The following is an 18,262-nucleotide window of genomic DNA, read 5'->3' as shown; positions in this document are numbered from 1 at the left end:
CTCCACTATATATATCTGACAGCTGTAGTTAGTAGTGTTTGTTGCAGATTAATATTCTGTTTCCAAAACACATGACTAATTTATGAAACAGTAACCAAGTAATTGTTCAGGTTAACAGTAACCAAGTACATTAGAATTAACCTAGAACTCAACCAGCTACAGCATTAAAAGGATTGCATGTTTATGCATTAGCATATTAATCCAATAATAAAATATCTAGTAATATAACACTGATAGTGGCCATTCTTGTATATAATGTATATAATGTATTAATATTATATTTAAAGTACAGTTGTTGATAGTGTACATTTATGAAATAGCTTTTTGAATGCAGGAGTATTCTTACACTGCGGTATTGCTCTTTTTACTTAAGTAAATGATCTCAATATTTAATTATATAACTGAGAATAGAAACTCAGACAATATTTTGACATACTAGGATCTAGAGAATATTGAATAGCGATAACATATAATTCAGACTGTGGCATCTTAAATTATTCATGCTGAATTTTTAAAATATCTTTATACCATGTAGATGGAGTTACTTTCAGATGGCTGCCTTAAAGAAAATATTTAATTATTATTACAAATATATTGTTATTAAATGTATAAATTAAAATAGGTAATAATTAATATTGAAAATGTTTGATTAGAGCTTGTGTAGTGTTCTATCTGAGTGTTTAGAATCTCAGCATTAGCTTTAAATTAAAGTGTGCACACATTTATGAACTTTATATTATAAAACTGTGTTGCAACAGTCTCGCCTGTCATTACATCAAATCATTTATTCTCAGTATCACAGAGGCTGCACTCCACACTTCTGGTTATAATACTTCACTAATGTCGGAAGTATATATCTGACTTGTGCACCACATTCTGAATCGTGTTTGAACAATAAAAGGAAATATCCCAAGCAATTCATATTCATTTATTCCAGAACCCTGCTGATGTGAAATGACACCCAGCCTGCTGATTTGAATGTGTCATGGATCACAAACGGTGAATGATATGAAATTGACACTGAAATTGAAGCGACAGAATGTCTTTAAATGTATTTATAGCTCGTGCGATGGACCTTCAAGGACTATATCTATTGGATTTGCGCAATCATGTTGACTTCTGTGAGACTGCAAGGCAAATCTGTTAAAGCTGCATAATAGGTGGCCTTCTGTGAGTTAAATGTTAACACAGAGATAGATGAATAAGCGTCGTAACTCATTATAAGTCATACGTTTAGATCAAAATTCCACATAACAAATACAATACAATGCAATAAAGCATATAGTATGTTATTGGATGCAGTAAACAACTGTTACATCGAGTCTAGACATATACTACAGTGTGTATGCTGCATTGTATTGTCTATATTATGTGTTAGACATAATTCATGATTATTGACAGTATGATAAGATGCATTTATGCAGCATACATTACACTAAATTAGCAATATCTAACACCTGCCATATCTTAAAATATTTTTTTTAAAGAGAATTAAGGCTCTAATAAACAGTAGACTATTAAGTGTTAATCAATTACACTGCCTAAATTGGGTGCACATGTTACAACCAATTAATGTTTTGCTTTAAATGCCAAATGATGATCGAAATGATCGTCTTACATACACCATAGCATCCCTTAACTCCCTAAATACTTTAACATATGACCTAATACCAAGTGGGACTGTATTGCTGCAATTAAGAATATTCTTTATATTTTTATTATTAAGATTATGCATGTATTGAATATTGAACTGCATGACTGTAAACATATATTTCAACAAAAATGTTTGTTTCAAATAAAAGTATTTTTATTCAGTCATAAAAAATAATTTTAGCATATAAAAGTTATATTTGTAAAAGTATTCCCTATCGGCAATCAATGATCATATACTCATTCCAACATCTAAAAAAAACAAAAACATGCTGAAGTTCATTACAAAACAGCAGAAAAAGAGATGACATGAGAGATATTCATTTTGGAATGAAACCCTTCAACCAGCTGTTCATATCATCTAAGTGGCACAACTGTCTCCTTCAGGCACTTTACATTTTAATGTCATACATTTTAATGCATTAGAGATAAGGCGAAACTGACTAAATTAAAATCATGTCAATAATCAGAAGATTGCAAAAAATCATGTAACATATTCATGCAACTCTGCGATAAAAGAAATAAAATCATATGGAATAAATGAACATTATAACATTAATCTTAAAAACAACAGCAAAGCTTAATTGAGTTGAGTTCTGATGAGTTCAGCTAAATATACATTTAAAATCCAATTCTTGCTTTCTCAAGCATTGGTTATTAGTATGCCTTTTTTTATTAGAAAATATAACATCCTGAGATGATAACAATCTACTATACAGTAAAAAACAGAGCTGTCGGCATGATTGGATGGATGGATGGAATACGCTTGTACTCAAAACACACACAAAACACACAGCTTGTATTCACGTGACACCGCTTGTTCTCCGTCTGCAGCCGATAGCTGTTAGAATCAATAAAGTAACTGAAATGTCAAACTAACTGAACATTAGAGCTGTCCATAACTGAAAAAATGCTTCCTTAGAAAGCAGACATGATCAAATGTAAATTCTTAGCCATTGTGTTACAACAATGGCAACATTTTTTCAAGTGTAAATATGATTCTGCCTCTGGCAAACGAGATGGTAACCAAGTGATGTAACTCTTTAAGTAAGAATGCTGATGCCGTCGTACTTAAGGCAGTTTTTCAAAGGAGAAAGCTCCAGCAGCAGATCAGCAGTTACAGGTAAGGTGACTCTTAAAGTCTGCGCCGTGCCTGTTTCGCCACTTTGTCTGGTGAGGTATTAAAGAGGAAGTTGGGATGGGGCCAGACAGAGTGTCAAAGCTGAGGAGTGACCTTTGACCCCTACAAGGCTCTGATTCCAACCCTCGTGTCTCTAGCAATGAGACTCCTTTTCATCAACAGGGAAGTAGCCTTCCTTAGTGGGAGGGGATTTCTGATGGAGGCTGTCGCCGTCCGCTGCGAAGATGGCCAGCAGCTTCTCCTGTTCCTGCTTTGTCTTCGGTAAGTCGGGGGAAGGAGTGGTCAAGAAAACAAGGCGCTGCGAACGAAAAATGCATAAAATGGAGGAAAACCTGCCATACAGTGATACACTGTTTGACAAATTGAGGACTTTTCATTTTCAAACCACATATTTACTGTAATATATAGGAAACAACATCAATCCTCTAATTAAAACTGTATTCAATAGCATTATCTAAGAGATTATTCAAGATCAGTAGTGCAATTCATGGCAGCATACAAATCGTTACTTTATTTTATTTTTTTAAGAATTTAAGATAACTCATATTTAGTCTTTATAAAACAATACATGAATCTAACAACTTTTCAATTCTTACTTACAAACATTTATTTTGTTATCCCGCGGGCACTTGCTCTAAACACATTATTGACACATTATAACCTTATAGGTTTAAGTTATTATGGCGAATGTGTTAGCAACAATAGCATTCATTTGGAGTTTCTGTTTGTGTCCACCCGACAAATGGAAGTGCAATATTCATCCTGCTTTTAGCTCTTTGTTGGTCTCCACCAACTCCTGATGGAAATATCTGGCTCTTTAGCTGCTAAATGTTCCACTATGTTCAGCTGTCTGCTGGAAACAAGAGAGTAGTGAGAATAAACTAGAGCCTTCAGCTATCAACCAGTTCCCAGTTTGTCTCCACATTTAAGAGCAGGCTAAAGACTTTCCTCTTTGATAAAGCTTACAATTAGGGCTGGCTCAGGCTTCCCTTGGACCAGCTACTAGTTATGCTGCTATAGGCTTAGACTACCTCTCTCCTCCCTCTCCTCCTCTCCCTCTCTATCTGTATGCATTCATTTCCCTTAAATGCATGTTGCTAACTCACCATCCGGGGCATCATCCCCGGAGTTTCTGTGTCTCTCATCTGGCAGGTTGCCACTGATAAAGTTTACGTCTGGATCACAAATTGCAGCTGTGCCTGTTACCCTGCTCATAATTAATAAAAATATTAATTTATCAATCTTTTTCATATTTGATCACCTCATGTTGTATTTGTACTATGTTGTTTACACACAACATCTATTGCACGTCTGTCCGTCCTGGGAGAGGGATCCCTCCTCAGTTGCTCCCTCTGAGGTTTCTTCCATTTTTCCCCATTTTAATTATGGGGTTTCTTTTAGGAAGTTTTTCCTTGTGCGATGCGAGGGTCTAAGGACAGAGGGTGTCGTATGCTGTACACAGTCTGTAAGAGACAAATGTGTAATTTGTGATATTGGGCTGTATAAATAAATTTGATTTGATTTGATTTAAACCTATCAATAAAGTTATGAAACCAAGACAATGTGCTAAAAGATGCTTAAATGCTCTGTAGTAGAGCTGCAGTGTTCGTTGATGGTTCACCTTGGGTTTGTTAATAAGAGCGATAATCATGTGATCCACTGCTAATACAGAAAAAGACCATTTATTCCCATATGATCTGAAATGCAGTAAACCACTTTCTTTTCTCTTTTCACTCTTCTGAAATGACAAAGACAGAGCCAGTTTTTCCTTTGCACCTAAAATGTGCAGTACCTCTCTTAGTGTTCCAGGGGTGTAGTACAGTTTCACTGCTATCCAGACAGGGATACACATCATGGAGGACAGAGCCAGGATCCAGCCTATCCCATTGCCCCACCATGGGTATACGTATTCATTGTTGTACTTCAGAGGTGAATACTTGATCAAGGCGAAAGCAAAGGTTGCCTGTTAAAAGACAGAGAGAGAGAGAAGTCATGGTTCTGTAAGGCTATGCAAAAATACTAGTAAATAAATACTAAATAATAGCTAATAATTATACATAACCTTAACTTTAATCCCTATCTTATTTATATATATATGAAGAAGACTTTAGTTGACATTAGTTTGCCATTTGAAAAAAAAATGTATTTTCAATGTTGGCCAGCAGAGGCTGCTCTTGTTTCATGAGAGTAGTGTGAATGCGTGCATATTGAAAATGAATATGGGACCCACAAAGCATGTTGCAGGGGTGAAGAAAAGCCAGCAGTATTTGATAACAGGGCTGGGGCGATAGCCAATCATGTCCTCGATGTTGTCATAGAAACGGTCTGCACCTGTAATCAGACAGAGAAGAGGGAAACGCAGTGGAGACCGACATCAATGTCGAACAATCATCATGTCAAGACTCCCTCCGTTTCAGCAGCAGAAATGTGAAAAGAAATACATTAATAATATTTATGATTGACAGATATTACTGTTTAGCAACCATACCATTGTTTTTAATGCTATTTTATTATGATTTTACTGAATGTTCTTATTTTTGACTTTATCCACTAAATAAAACCAAGTCACCGAAATAACATTTGAGACAGTCTTTTGGCTCGAATGTGTGAGGCAAAGAAACCACCAAATTCTTTGTGATTGGCTGAATGTAGAGGGCAGTGTGTACTGGGATGAATAGAGCCTAGTGAGAATAAAGCCTTTGTCTTTCAAATACCCCCTTTATGCATTCCCAAACAGCCTGCCTAAAACACTCACCATAAATCCAAGCAATGCAAACAGTCTCAAAAATAGCCACGAAAAGCAGGCACATCCCACTGGCTGCGTAGTAGTCAAAGAGCTGGAAGACGTACATGCCGCCCTGTAGAGACAGACATGGGTTTATAACCCGAAACCTCAAACTGTCAAATAATGAGAGAAATTGAGACTCCAGTCTACATATTATGAAAGCCACTCATCAATTTCATGTAAGTGTAAAACAGCAATTATTTTGTTAAGATGAGCATATTCAAAACCCACACAGTTAAAGGAACAATTGTCTGGACAGGAAGGGAGGATCTGCTGTTCAAGTGGACTGAAGGTTGTTAATAAGAAACTGCAGTAGGTGGAAATAGGCAGTTTCATTTAAAAAATGAGTTTGGTACGCTGAAACATTTTTAAAACAAGAAAGTCTTCACTTAAGCGGGAAACAAAAGCCTTCAACAAGCCATCATTGATTATCCTCTTTATGCTCTTATCTATGATTGTCCAATATTATGTTGAAAAAGAAGTTTCTGAAATCTGGTTTGAAATATATTGTTTTTTTTCCCCATAAACTAGGGCTGAACCGTTACCCTGCTTTGTGCAAGAGTACAAGCTCATTGTGTAATCTTATTCTGTAGAAACAAGACCAACCTCCGTCAGCATGATGAGCCCCAGGAGGAAGGACACCACAGCCACCGCCAGGATGAAGAGCTCCCTGCGGTTTTTACGCCGGAAGGTGGAGGGATACATGTCCACCATGGCTGTCACCAGGCTCTCCACACACACAAACTGATCAAGGAAGAAACACGTGTTGTATCAATGGGTGTTTGTATGTTTGTTTGTGCATGTGAGTGTGTTACAACTAACAAGCAAACAACATTGATCCGTGCACATTTGCGAGACTTATGTTTAAAATTGTTTTTCTTTGTGTGCGGTGATTATGTTGTTCTCACTTGACTGTCCAGTCCCAGGAAGGCAATCATAATGAAGAAGCAGCAGGCCCATAGAGGAGAGAAAGGCATCATGGACACAGCACGAGGATAGGCAATGAAGGCCAAACCTGGACCTGAGTTAGACAGAATGTTATGTTATTTTCTCATTAAAATCACCATTATTGATCATACTTGTTCAAGTGAATGCAATGAAAGAATTTGACCAAAATCATAAAATCATAAAGGCCATTGATCTGTTCTGACTTATATCCTTTCTAGTCTTTCAAAAAGAATTCAACCCCAGTAAATCAGTAGATATAGAAGTCTCAGATAGTCTCTCAGAGGACAGTACGGCCTAACACTGCTTTTATAAACAGTAAGAGAAAAACCAACCAGATTCAGCCACTTCTGAGATGGGCACGTTCTGCTCGTAGGACATGAAGCCGAGGATGGAGAAGATGGCAAAACCTGCAACAAAACTGGTTCCACTGTTCAGGAAGCAGAGGGACAGGCAATCTCTGGAAACAACACAGAGAGGGACAAGCAACGATTAGGAACTGCATGTGTTAAAGGTAATGCAAAGTGCATTATCATTTCAGTCCTTACCTGTAGCAGTTGTTGTTGTATTTATTGTAGCTTCCCAGGGCGGTGAGGCAACCCAGACAGATGGCATAGGAGAAGAAGATCTGAGTCCCAGCATCCATCCAAACCTTCGGACAGAAGAGAAGCAACATAATCAAACATAGAATAAACACAGGCGTAAAAACTGTAAATGTCTCTTTTAAGAAACACATTTATTCATACTGACTGTATTCAACCTGTTTCCAAACCAGCTTCCTTTATAACTGAGATGTCACATACAGAATAATTACAATATGGAGTTCAACATGACAAGGAGCATTTCATTATAAACATAAAGGGGACTGCTCTCCTCACACAGCCTCCCATGTACCCGTCATATTGAAAGAGTTATGACACCATCTCATCTCTTCTTAAAAACACAATCCAACACCCAGGGCACCTTTCAAATCTCGAAACTCTTTACCCTGAAACTCACCTTCTTCACCCGCCCAGCAATGCCTATTTATCCATCCCCGTCCCTCTGAGGCATAAAGTGCAGCACTTTTCCACCCTGTCTTTGAACACTCACTCACACTTCAAAATTCAAATGAGGTTTGTCATTATGCTTGCAATTCTGGCAAACTAGTCCCAGGGCAGTGGGGCATGTTTTAGATAGTTTGCAGCCAGCACTGAAGATCTGATTGACTGGGGGTCCAACCAGCAACACAAGCTCTGGACACAACATTACACAAAGGCAGGTATTCCCAAAGCACAAACTCCACCAGCCTAGCTTGTCTTGGCCTGCACACACAGGGCCTGTATTCATCCCCAGAGCCCTGAGAGGGATTTAAGTGGGCCCCTCTTTTAGATTTTCACACTGGTTGCAATCTAACAGCGAGGAAAGAAGAAATTGTAAAGTCCCTGTTTCCACCACCATTCCCAATCCTCTCTCTTTCCTTCAGCAGTAATAAGTCCTTGACATTCTGCTGGACACATTATTAAATGACACTATGTTTATTTGCAAAAGCAGGAAGTAATGTGAAGTTATTGCCACAACATGTCATAAAAGTGATAGATGGATTCAAAAGGAGTTTGACACTGAAGATAGGACACACATCGTGTCCTTAAACCTTACATAGCAGGTTGTCTGTCCTCTAGGAGACAGTGGAAGCAGGCTACCAACACACAACTCACTTTATTATCACCATTTATGTTGATATGGCAAACCTAGAAGCAAACTGTCGCCTAGTTTACGAGTTTGAGTCCAATATTTACTTTCAGATCTGTTTAAAGTCTCTGCTAACTCAGGAGAAAAGTATCTGCTAAATGCTTCACTACTGTACATACACCAGCTAGTCGTGAAGTGTGTCTGTCTGCCGTGAGGTGCTGAGCAGGTAGTGTACGGGAGGTAGCTAGTAGCTGTGGCATGAATGACTCTATAAAAGGGGTGAGAGTGAACAAAAGAGTGAAGTTGCAGGCTGGTGCAAACAAAAACAGCTTTCCCGAGCCATACCTCAGCAGAAAGGTGCAGCAGATCAGAAACATAAATTCTATAAGGCACTTACAAGAACCTACTTTATTAACAGTGTAGCCTTTCTGAGCGATCACATTCAGACAGACAAATGCTGTGAAATATGGTGTCAATAAAAAGCTTTCAATGCCTAAACTGCCAACCGTGTACAGTCCAGTTTAAAACAACTTCCTCCACATGGTCCTGATTTCTTTCTAGGGCTGGCAGATGTAATCTTTTCTGTTGTGTAGTTTGGTTTGTCTGTTTGTCAGCAGAGAACTACTGGCCTGAGCCAAGAAAGAACCCATTACATTTTTGGAGCAGATCCCAATCTAGGCGATTACACACATTATTTTTCACTTATGGAAATGGCTTTGGCGGAAGGCCTGCCCTTCTAGTTTCTTTATGGAACCCCAGAGATAACATAAGCTTTAGGGAGCGTGGGAGGACGTGTTGGTTTGATATAACCTGACAGACTTCAGCAACTCCAAGTTCTTAAAGAAATACGCTGAAAATACCTGTCAGTTTGAGTGGGTATTATCACATCAGCGTGGAGGTGTATAAATCGTCTGAAAGGCTGGGTATCCCACGGCAAAACCGTACAAGTTTGCACCAGTTTTAGGACTAAGGCATTTTGTAAAGCATTGAAATGCTGAAAGATATGGAATAATAGTCTTTTTCCGTTGTATCTTCATGTGTAACATATTTTTTTGTGAATGTATATCTAAAAGCAAGAGCATTCCAGCCTACCTGTGGGTCAGACAGCCGCCCCAGGTCGGGGTAGAGGTAGAAGTGGATTCCCCTGGATGCTCCTGGCAGGGTGACCCCTCTGATCAGCAGGACCACCAGCATAGCGTAAGGGAAGGTGGCTGTGAAGTAAACCACCTGCAGGGAGATAGTAACACTTCTTAGACATGTAACTTACAACAATGACAAATGATTCCTTCTCCAATAGTGTGTTGAGGCTAAAATGTGAAATGTAATATTCTGTCGAATCTGTGTTCGCGATTTTAAGTTGATGAGGTTTGAAGGTGCCAATCTTGGTGCATTCAGCCCATGTGGCTAACACTGATTGCACTAGCTTCCCAGTTAATGCATTATTTAGTCCTTCTGCCACTGTAAACAACGCAACACTTCCTGCATGCGGAGGAAAAACCTCACCACACAGCAAGCGTACATCAATGAAAACCAGAGCAAAACAAGCGTAAAAAGCCGTTTTATAAAAGGATCCTAGTGCAGAATAGTACTTATACTCTCTTGTTCCTATAGTGAATATGTGTCTGTCATAAATGGAGGAGCGGTTTCACCTTGCCAGTAGACTTTACTCCCTTCCAGATGCAGAAGTAGCAGATGACCCATGCAACGGCCAGACAGATAACCAGATCCCCATTCAGAGAGCCAATGTGATGAATACCTGAGGAAATTCTCAGCACTCTCCGCCTGGGACACACACACACACACACACACACACACACGAATAAGACATACATTTATTAATCTTTTTATCTAGTCTTAAAAATCAAAGAGTATATAAGCAATTTAAAAAAGGCCTTGTAACAAAACTACAACACTTTGGAAACAGTAGTAAAGGTTGTGTCTATTCTTATAATCATACATTTTAAAAACAGGATGGAATACAAGATGCTTAAGTTAAATATTTGGTGAACTTGTTGGCACCTTTAAGGCCATTTGAGGACAAGGCCAAACAAAAAGGCACTTACTCCCAGAACTCAATGACAGGAGAGGTGGTGTTCTCATGGTGATTGATGGAGCTATTCCCCCTCTGAAATGCCATACAGGAATCTTGAATGAAAGGAAAGACAGAAAGACATTCAGTCCTGTAAAGAAATCCAAGCTTGCCTGTTTCCAAGTTACACACAGGCAAGTGAAACAATGCCCCCACTGAGGCGGAGGAGTGAAATGGTGCAGGTCCATTCTCTCCCTTTAAGGTAAAATGAAACTATACATTAATGAAATAAGGAAGGGGAACACCAGAAGAAAAGGCTGTAGACGCTAGAAGTCTACAGCCATGCTAGCAGTTCAATTCTAGCATGCTGATGTTTAGCGTGTATGTTGACCATCTTAGTTTTGGTAGTTATTATGCGCACATGAGCTAATTAGCACAAAGTTCTGCTGGAGTTGATGGGAAAGCCATTAGTTTATAAGCTATCTGGTCGTGAACCAAAATGTTAGCATAGCAACAGATGAAACGTCAGGAAATCACAAAAGTTCATCCTGAGGGGGAAAGAAATGTCGCGGGAATCAAATAGTTTCACTAAAACGTCAACTTCATGATGAAGGAAAGGGACTTAGGATTCATCCGACTGTATGTGGACCATGAATGTAACGGCGTCCATATTTGTGCTGGAGCGACAGACGGCCATCGCCATACACATGTCGTCAAAATGTTTATTCAAACCTCCATAAGCATGCCAAAGATGGAGAACGGCTACACCTGGTTACACACATTATACGTATGTGTCGAGCAGAAGCACATCTTTTGTCTGGGCTCACCTGTGTTCCAGGTGTTGTTGCAGGAGGCCCAGGGCAGATCCCAGGTGAAGGAGTTGGACAGGTAGAAGAGGGCCCAGGCTAACACGACGATGTAGTAGATGTTAAGCAGAGCAACAATCACCTGGGTGGCATAACCCACTCCTGGAACAAAGATACATTAAGTGTATGACTGATCAGTAACATGCTGCCATTATTATAACTTGGGGGGGGGCATTGTTTTAAAAAATGGGGGCTGCTGTGAGTTGTGACCAAAGAGAATCTCTGCATTATGGCTTTGACAATGCCATGAGTCATGTGTATGTGTGTATATGTGATATATTAACATATACATTAAGGAACTTGTATTGGAGGTCTTTTCTGCTCACACTATGCCTCAAAGTAGGAAAGGGGACATTAATCATCAAAACATCAAATTATTGGCATTATACTCTTGGCGTCACGTGGAAGAAATCACTTTGAGTTTCTTAAATGACTCACATAAATGATTGTGAATCAGTGACAAGAGCTCTCCTGATTAAACCCATCAGATCACCGCTGCTGCCTTTTTCAAATGACTTCGTCAGCGTACAGTAAATTAGATGCAGGTTAAATTGTAAACGGCACAATCTTTTGGTTGGTTCCGACACATGATCGCACACTGACTCAACTCTTCACCAGCTGTCATCCTATGTGGGTTATGATTACGGCTGATTGCAGACTTATTTGAAGGCAAAGAAATTGAACATTAGCCAGTGTTGGTTGCTTGCCAGCCGTTACAACTATACATTCATCACCATCCCACATCTGTACGGCGTTCATGGTTGTTTGACACATACATGCACACAAACACATGTCTGAAATTCCTCTTTCATCCCACCTTGTTGTACAGACACGCGTAGATGTTGTCACTGCTTTGATAAATCTTTGTGTGGTGCACAAGCAACTAATTGTTTTCAGAAGAACATGCATACTGAGTTCATTAGATACATATTTACATTCAAAACACCATGAGGATGGACGCTTGCCCAAACATAAACGTTTGCAAAGCACAGGAAGCGTCCTAATGATGTCATAAAAGTGAAGTAAAATATACAGATGTTGGGAGTGCATGGCACCTGAAGGCCATCGTACAAACATTCATTTAATTATATTTCTCTGTAAGAAAATAAAAGTACCTTCAAATAACGGGCAGATTTTCCTCCAGCATGTGATGCCTCCCTCACTGGTGTACTGACCCAGAGACGTCTCCAGGAAGAAGACCGGGATCCCACAAGCAAACAGGAAGATGAGGTAAGGGATGAAGAAGGCACCTGTATAAGCACACAGGTTAAAGGAACAGTTCACTCAAATATCTTCAATGTGCTCTCAAGATATGTAGAGTATAGAAACTGGTGCAATCGTTTGAACTTAATAAATAAAGGTCATGATATAAAGGCATGCAATATTATGCTGGTAGAATAAATCTGAAATCATCAATCAAACAATTTTACGTCTTATTTGACATTAACGATCCAAGGTTTTTATTGTTCAACAGATTTATTCTCTCATACTGTATATCAGTCAATAGCTGCACAACATTAGCTGACTGGCTGCCAACATGTGTCTGGCTGTTTTCCTATTTTTAGTGAACTATGACCCTCATTGATAAATGGATCACCTTGGAATAGATTACTTATTAACCCTTATATTATCTCCTCCTCTCAGAAGCTTCATTTTGCTGTCACGCAATTGCCAAAGCAAATGCAAAGTTGGAAATTCTCGAAGCCTTGTGTTTCTGATGTGGAGTAAATCAAGACATATATATATATAGTTATATATAAACGCAAAAGCTTTTGTGTTACACAGTAATTGCAGCACTCACCTCCTCCGTTCTTATAACATAGGTAGGGGAAACGCCAGACATTCCCCAGGCCGATAATTTCTCCCGCCACTGACAGAATAAACTCAATCTTGTTGCTCCACTGACCCCTGTCTATCATCTTCTCCTCTGTGCTGGGTACAATGTCCAGGGGCCTGCTGTGCCCATTGGAGGGCTCAACTTTGGACGTGTTCTCCGTGTCCCCTGTGGGAATAAAGGGGAAGAGTGGAAGAGAAAGAAGTAAAATGACCAAGAAGAAATAGGGGGAAAAGACATCATTATTTGATATATCGTGAGAGGCGTATCTTTGTTTTCCAGTGCCAATCCCTTTGACAAATATGTAAAGACACAATCCCACAGTACATGTTCTACAGCTCAGTTTCAAGTTGTACATTTCAACAAGCAATGTTGAAACAAACGACATCACTGGTGATGAAGCCGGAGATATACGCCACACTACGGCACATGTGAGCAAAAATCATACCAACTAGAATTCTCATTCTATGAGCGTTGACTATGTCTTTGGACACTTTAACATCCATAATTATTTGAATAGGACACAATTTGTTCAGCAAGCCTACATTTGCATCCATTAAGAGCTAATTCCAAATACAGCAGCCGGTCTTTATGTGTATTCTCGCAGCCGAACATAATACTCTGCTACGAGTGCAAAAGAGAACCAACTTCAAATGTCACAATAGTCCTCCAGGGGCTTTACAGTGTGCTTTAATTGGACCTACGGGGTCAATAAGTATAAAAAGGATCTATTTGAAGATTAAGTGTAAGACCTGGAGGAAGAAGAAGGAATTTCAGGACCTTGGCTAGTTCATAGCGCACTGTGCATGTGTTTACATGAGCGGATGTATAATGTATGTGACTACTCTTCCTGTGTTGCATGAGGCCAGTAATGGCTGGATGTTACGTGACCATGCTGGAAGTTAGTCGAGCCCTCGGCTGTTTAGGGGCCAGTGCTGCTGAAATAAGTTCTCTCTGTGGAGGAAACAGACAACTCACTGACTGTGCTCACTCCTGTCAGGTTGCATTAACAGGCCTCTCACCAGCCCCTCTGTTACCCTTTTAGCTCTCTCTCAAGCACATCATGATCGCTGCTGCAGCCCAAATTCAAATGGATTGGTCGTCAGTCTGCCGGAGACATGCTCAAACTGATTCAGTTACAAGAATACATATGGATACCAAACAAACAAACAGGTTACATGTTGTGTGACCTTGGTTCTAACGAAAGCTGCCTCTTTTTAAAGTGTAGTTCTGAAAACAACAGCCGAAAGCCTTGTGTGAAGCTACCTTTAGGAATGTGCTCCTACTGGCAAAGAGCAGAGGTGGAGCACAAGTGTGACTTTGTGTGTGCTGTGTGCATGGGGTTGGAGGTTGGACCCGTTTTAGGAGCCAAACTCTCCAGCACTGGAGCCAAATTGTGGCCTGAGGTAAAAATAGAGCCCCTTGTTTTCAGAAGTAACTTGGTGGGAAGGAAGGCTCGGTGCAACAAAAGCCCGAGGAGCCCCACCGCTCTGTGCTGGCAAATGAGAATCCTCAGTGGCCTTGCAGCCAGATCACAGTTTACCTCACTTTTTCACAGTTTCTTTGTGAATGCTGGGAAGCTCAACACACAGGCCAAATACCTCACTTCAAACACATTCCTTTTAATAGGTGAGACTAATTATAAGCATTACTTATAGCAGCATAGTCAGGCTGAGGTAGTTTTCATACATACATGCTTATAGAACGTCAGCGAAGAGGCACCACTGTGAGAAAATAAGTTTGAGAATGACCTCATTGAGGCACAGTGGAGCTTTATCCCAGGAAACAGTGCCAACTTAACCTCACTCTGAAAAGCTGTGGACTGACTGAGTGACTGACTGACAGACTGACCTATTGAATGATTGAATTAATGTATGGCTGACTTACTGGACATTGAGAGCTCTGTTTTGTCCTCATACACCCATTGCTCTTGAAACAATAGTCCGCCTGATTAGCATTGAACTTGTATAACATTACCAGACGCACAATAGACCGTTTAAATTAAGTATAAAAATGGAGGCAGCAAAACCATATAATATCGTTTTTTTATATTCCGAGCATTTTACTTCCTTACCAAAACCTTGCGCCTACGTGACCCACAATGCAACGTGGCTGCTGACAGTTTGGTCAGAGATTCTGAGGTGGTATTCAGGTAGCAACCTCGAGCTTCTAGCGTCAAGCAGAGATGAGGAACCCCGACTAATGTTACGCCACTAAAACATTTAGCAGACTTCACACTGCTCCCTGTGGAGTCACACTGACATAAAAGCCCTGTTACGTTGATATTTGTAAGCACATGCACACATTCTGCATATACAGAGCAACATTAACATTTATCTGCAAGTAGTTTTCCTGCCTCCAATAGTCCAAAAGTCCAATATTCACTCATCCTTGAGCTCACCCTTATGTTATCCACTAAGTCCAAGAGGAAATATCTGACTTTTTAGCTGCTAAATGCTCCACTATGTGCACAAGCTAGTCGCTAACTTTGGCTTACTGCCGATTGGTGCATGAGCAGGTAGAGCACTGGGAGTGTATCAGAGCTTTTTTTGCTGAAAAACATCTACCTGCTGGTGAGGTGAGCCGGAACAGTAAAACTGAGGCCTGCAAAACCAAAACAACGAGCTGAAAGACACTCAGACACTGTGTAGGGCTGCATGGAACTGCAGATACGGGCGATAACTACCTCCACCAAGCAGGCGATGTTTAACGGTTTGTTTTTCTGTGCTGCTTTTTGAGCGATTCCGAGTCACGGAGCAGATACGCAAACGATTGATCACTTTCAAGAAACACAGCGATATATATGGCGCTTGGACTCTCCGACTGCCCTTCAAGTTTTCTGTGGGTTTGTCTTCACGAACACATCCTGTGGTCGATGTTTGTTGTACTGTCTTTTGTTTAGAATTGATACAATTCGGAGTTGTACATGCACACAACTACTTAGCCAGTGTGAGTGACCCTAACTGAGATAAGTAGAGTCCACACTCTGATATTGAGGTGAAAGATTACACTGATAGATCCGTTAGACATTAGCATGGTGCTTAGCTTCATTCATAACATCAGACGTACGCACAACAGCCTGACGATGGCTCCATTTCTAAACACGTACATATTCATAAGCTCCTGTAACATGTTGGATGATTGCAGGCTAATGCAAAACTGGATTAGTTACATAAGATAGGGCACACCATACATTTACAGTTGCAGCATGCGATATTGAATACTAATTGTTGTGCATCTACATGGAAATTATAATATATACACAAGTTGCTGCAAAACAAATACAAAAAAGGAACAATAGCATAAATTGTGAATAAAAATGGCGTACATATATTTTTAAACTATGATATATTAGATTTGTTCAATAATCTGTTTTAATGTCCTATCAATAATAAGGAATATTCCATACAAGCAACTCTTGTGTAAGATCAACAGCACATGTCGTCCCATTTGATGTGCTTTCTGCTTCCAGCATTGGACAGCATGGATGGAACTGTCCTGCATACACATTTGCAAAGTACAACAACTAAGTTATAAAAAGCCACGTTTTAATTCCATGCAGCCTCTGCACTGGAGAATGTTAATAATGTTTTTTATACTGCTGGCCATTCATTTGCTGGACAAAACAATGCATTGTTTACTTCTCAAAGAAACTAAATATGACAGATATCTTTTAAAACAACAGCTTTCACTGAGCGTCCCCGTCAACAACAACTAAAAAGGTAAAAGGTCTATGAATATGCATATTGTATCTCATATCTCATATAATTCACCTATTATCCATATCTGAGCGCAAAGTAAATAATCACATGATCAAAAAGGCACTCACCTTTCATAATGACAGTTTCAAGGAGACACCAAATACGGGCCTGCCGCAGTTTTAGGTTTCAGTATATAACATTCATGGAGGGGCGGAGATCTGCAGTGAGATTTTCCCTCTGAGTTGCCCCTCTCTGAAGACCCCCCCTCCCTTTATCCAATTCCATTCAGACACCCCACACACAAACACACACACTCACTCCCCACAGCACACTAGAGGTCTGTGCTGTCTCAGCATGGTGGGCTGATTGCGTAACCTTTTGACACACACATTCTCCCAGGGCCTTTCTGTCCGGAGAGCAACCCGGGAGAATGGGGGAGAGGCTGGTCACACTTGTATTTAGGTGGCACCTCAGATTATATATCACAGGCATGCACGTGTGTGTGTGTGTGTGTGTGTGTGTGTGTGTGTGTGTGTGTGTGTGTGTGTGTGTGTGTGTGTGTGTGTGCAATGAGCTCAAATATTTCTGAAAGGCAAAGGTACACAATGCCCGTGGATTTCTAATAATGTGTGCACGAGCTTTACAATAAGAGAATCCAATATTTCACTGATCTTTTCTGAATGTGTGTCATTAAAACATCACTCTTGCTTCATGAAGCCCCTGCTCCAAACACATCCTCGATTCAGCCCCCGGAAAAGAGTCTTTATTCCCCCCACAGACCCAGTAGCCCATTCAGAACATTTTCCCACAGCAGGGGTCCAGAGTGACCCGGTTCAAGGCGTTTGTTAGAAGGTCACAATCCAGAGGGTCTTTATGGAGGTGGGGACGGGGGGGACGGGGGGGACGGGGGGAGTGATGTGCTTCTGCTTTTCCTGTCTGAAATCTTTCAGGGTGAGGTTTTTTATGTAAACTCCCCCACCCCCCACCTCAAATCAAATTATAATTCAGCACACGGTCACATTAGCTTTCTTTAAAAATGAAGCTGTCTGCTTGACTTTAGATTTGTGGCAGTTAAGACTTTTAATGACTGAACAACCAAACATAAGTCCACATGTCTTCAAACCTTGAGTCACTTTGTTTTCTTCACCTATAACAGCGAGAGTATAGCTCCTTGCCACATGCATAGTCCCTAACAAGCACATGTTCATCTTGGTGGTTAAATTCATAACCTCACAAGTGCTACAGTTTCATTCATCACATTTATGAAGCACCGTCTTCCCGTTTCCCTTCTAAATGTATCTTAAAGGAATAGTATGCTTATTCATTGGATGTGCAAAATCCCAAATAACGTGTATATATACAGGATTCTGCATGATAAGAGATACAAAACTGGTTAAAAAAAAGTATATATATATATATATATATATATATTATGTTGTATTATTATTCAGTGGTCCAGTCATTTACAGCAAAGGTCTACTTGTGCAACTGTTCCTTTCTTCCCAATCGGATGCTGGTAGCTCATCCAGAGCCATTGTCATGCTTGCAAATGTCCAAAACAAGATAAATGAAGACAAAACCACGGAAGGGGGCTCATTAATGAACTGCATTTCTTCATTCTCTCCGCAGCTTCCTGCTGT

The 18,262-nt window shown here is 40.1% G+C and overlaps 1 protein-coding gene across 1 annotated transcript; it reads right to left on the bottom strand.

Annotated features, from left to right (window-relative positions):
• Window positions 1–1,791: 1,791 nt before the first annotated feature.
• Window positions 1,792–16,881, bottom strand: slc6a13 (solute carrier family 6 member 13). The gene is made up of 15 exons (XM_029434311.1): window positions 16,751–16,881; window positions 12,889–13,089; window positions 12,203–12,337; window positions 11,049–11,189; window positions 10,256–10,337; window positions 9,842–9,974; window positions 9,285–9,419; window positions 7,070–7,173; window positions 6,857–6,981; window positions 6,485–6,597; window positions 6,183–6,320; window positions 5,547–5,649; window positions 5,022–5,122; window positions 4,584–4,754; window positions 1,792–3,089 (listed from the first exon to the last, which is right to left on the bottom strand). The coding sequence occupies exons 1-15, from the start codon at window positions 16,755–16,757 to the stop codon at window positions 2,925–2,927; spliced, it is 1,854 nt and encodes a 617-aa protein (XP_029290171.1). The 5' UTR covers window positions 16,758–16,881; the 3' UTR covers window positions 1,792–2,924.
• Between the last annotated feature and the right edge of the window lie 1,381 nt (window positions 16,882–18,262).

Source organism: Cottoperca gobio, chromosome 6, assembly GCF_900634415.1.
Source record: "Cottoperca gobio chromosome 6, fCotGob3.1, whole genome shotgun sequence".
Classification (NCBI taxonomy): domain Eukaryota; kingdom Metazoa; phylum Chordata; class Actinopteri; order Perciformes; family Bovichtidae; genus Cottoperca; species Cottoperca gobio.
This window is presented reverse-complemented; position numbering and strand designations above follow the sequence as displayed.

Bases quoted from the DNA above. Each gene is read 5' to 3' on its own strand.
- slc6a13 (XM_029434311.1), bottom strand. The intron at 9,975-10,255 runs GTAAGTGCCTTT...TGTGTGTCCCAG, and splicing joins CCTGTCATTGAGTTCTGGGA to GCGGAGAGTGCTGAGAATTT. The intron at 5,650-6,182 runs GTTGGTCTTGTT...CTGTCTCTACAG, and splicing joins GGCTCATCATGCTGACGGAG to GGCGGCATGTACGTCTTCCA.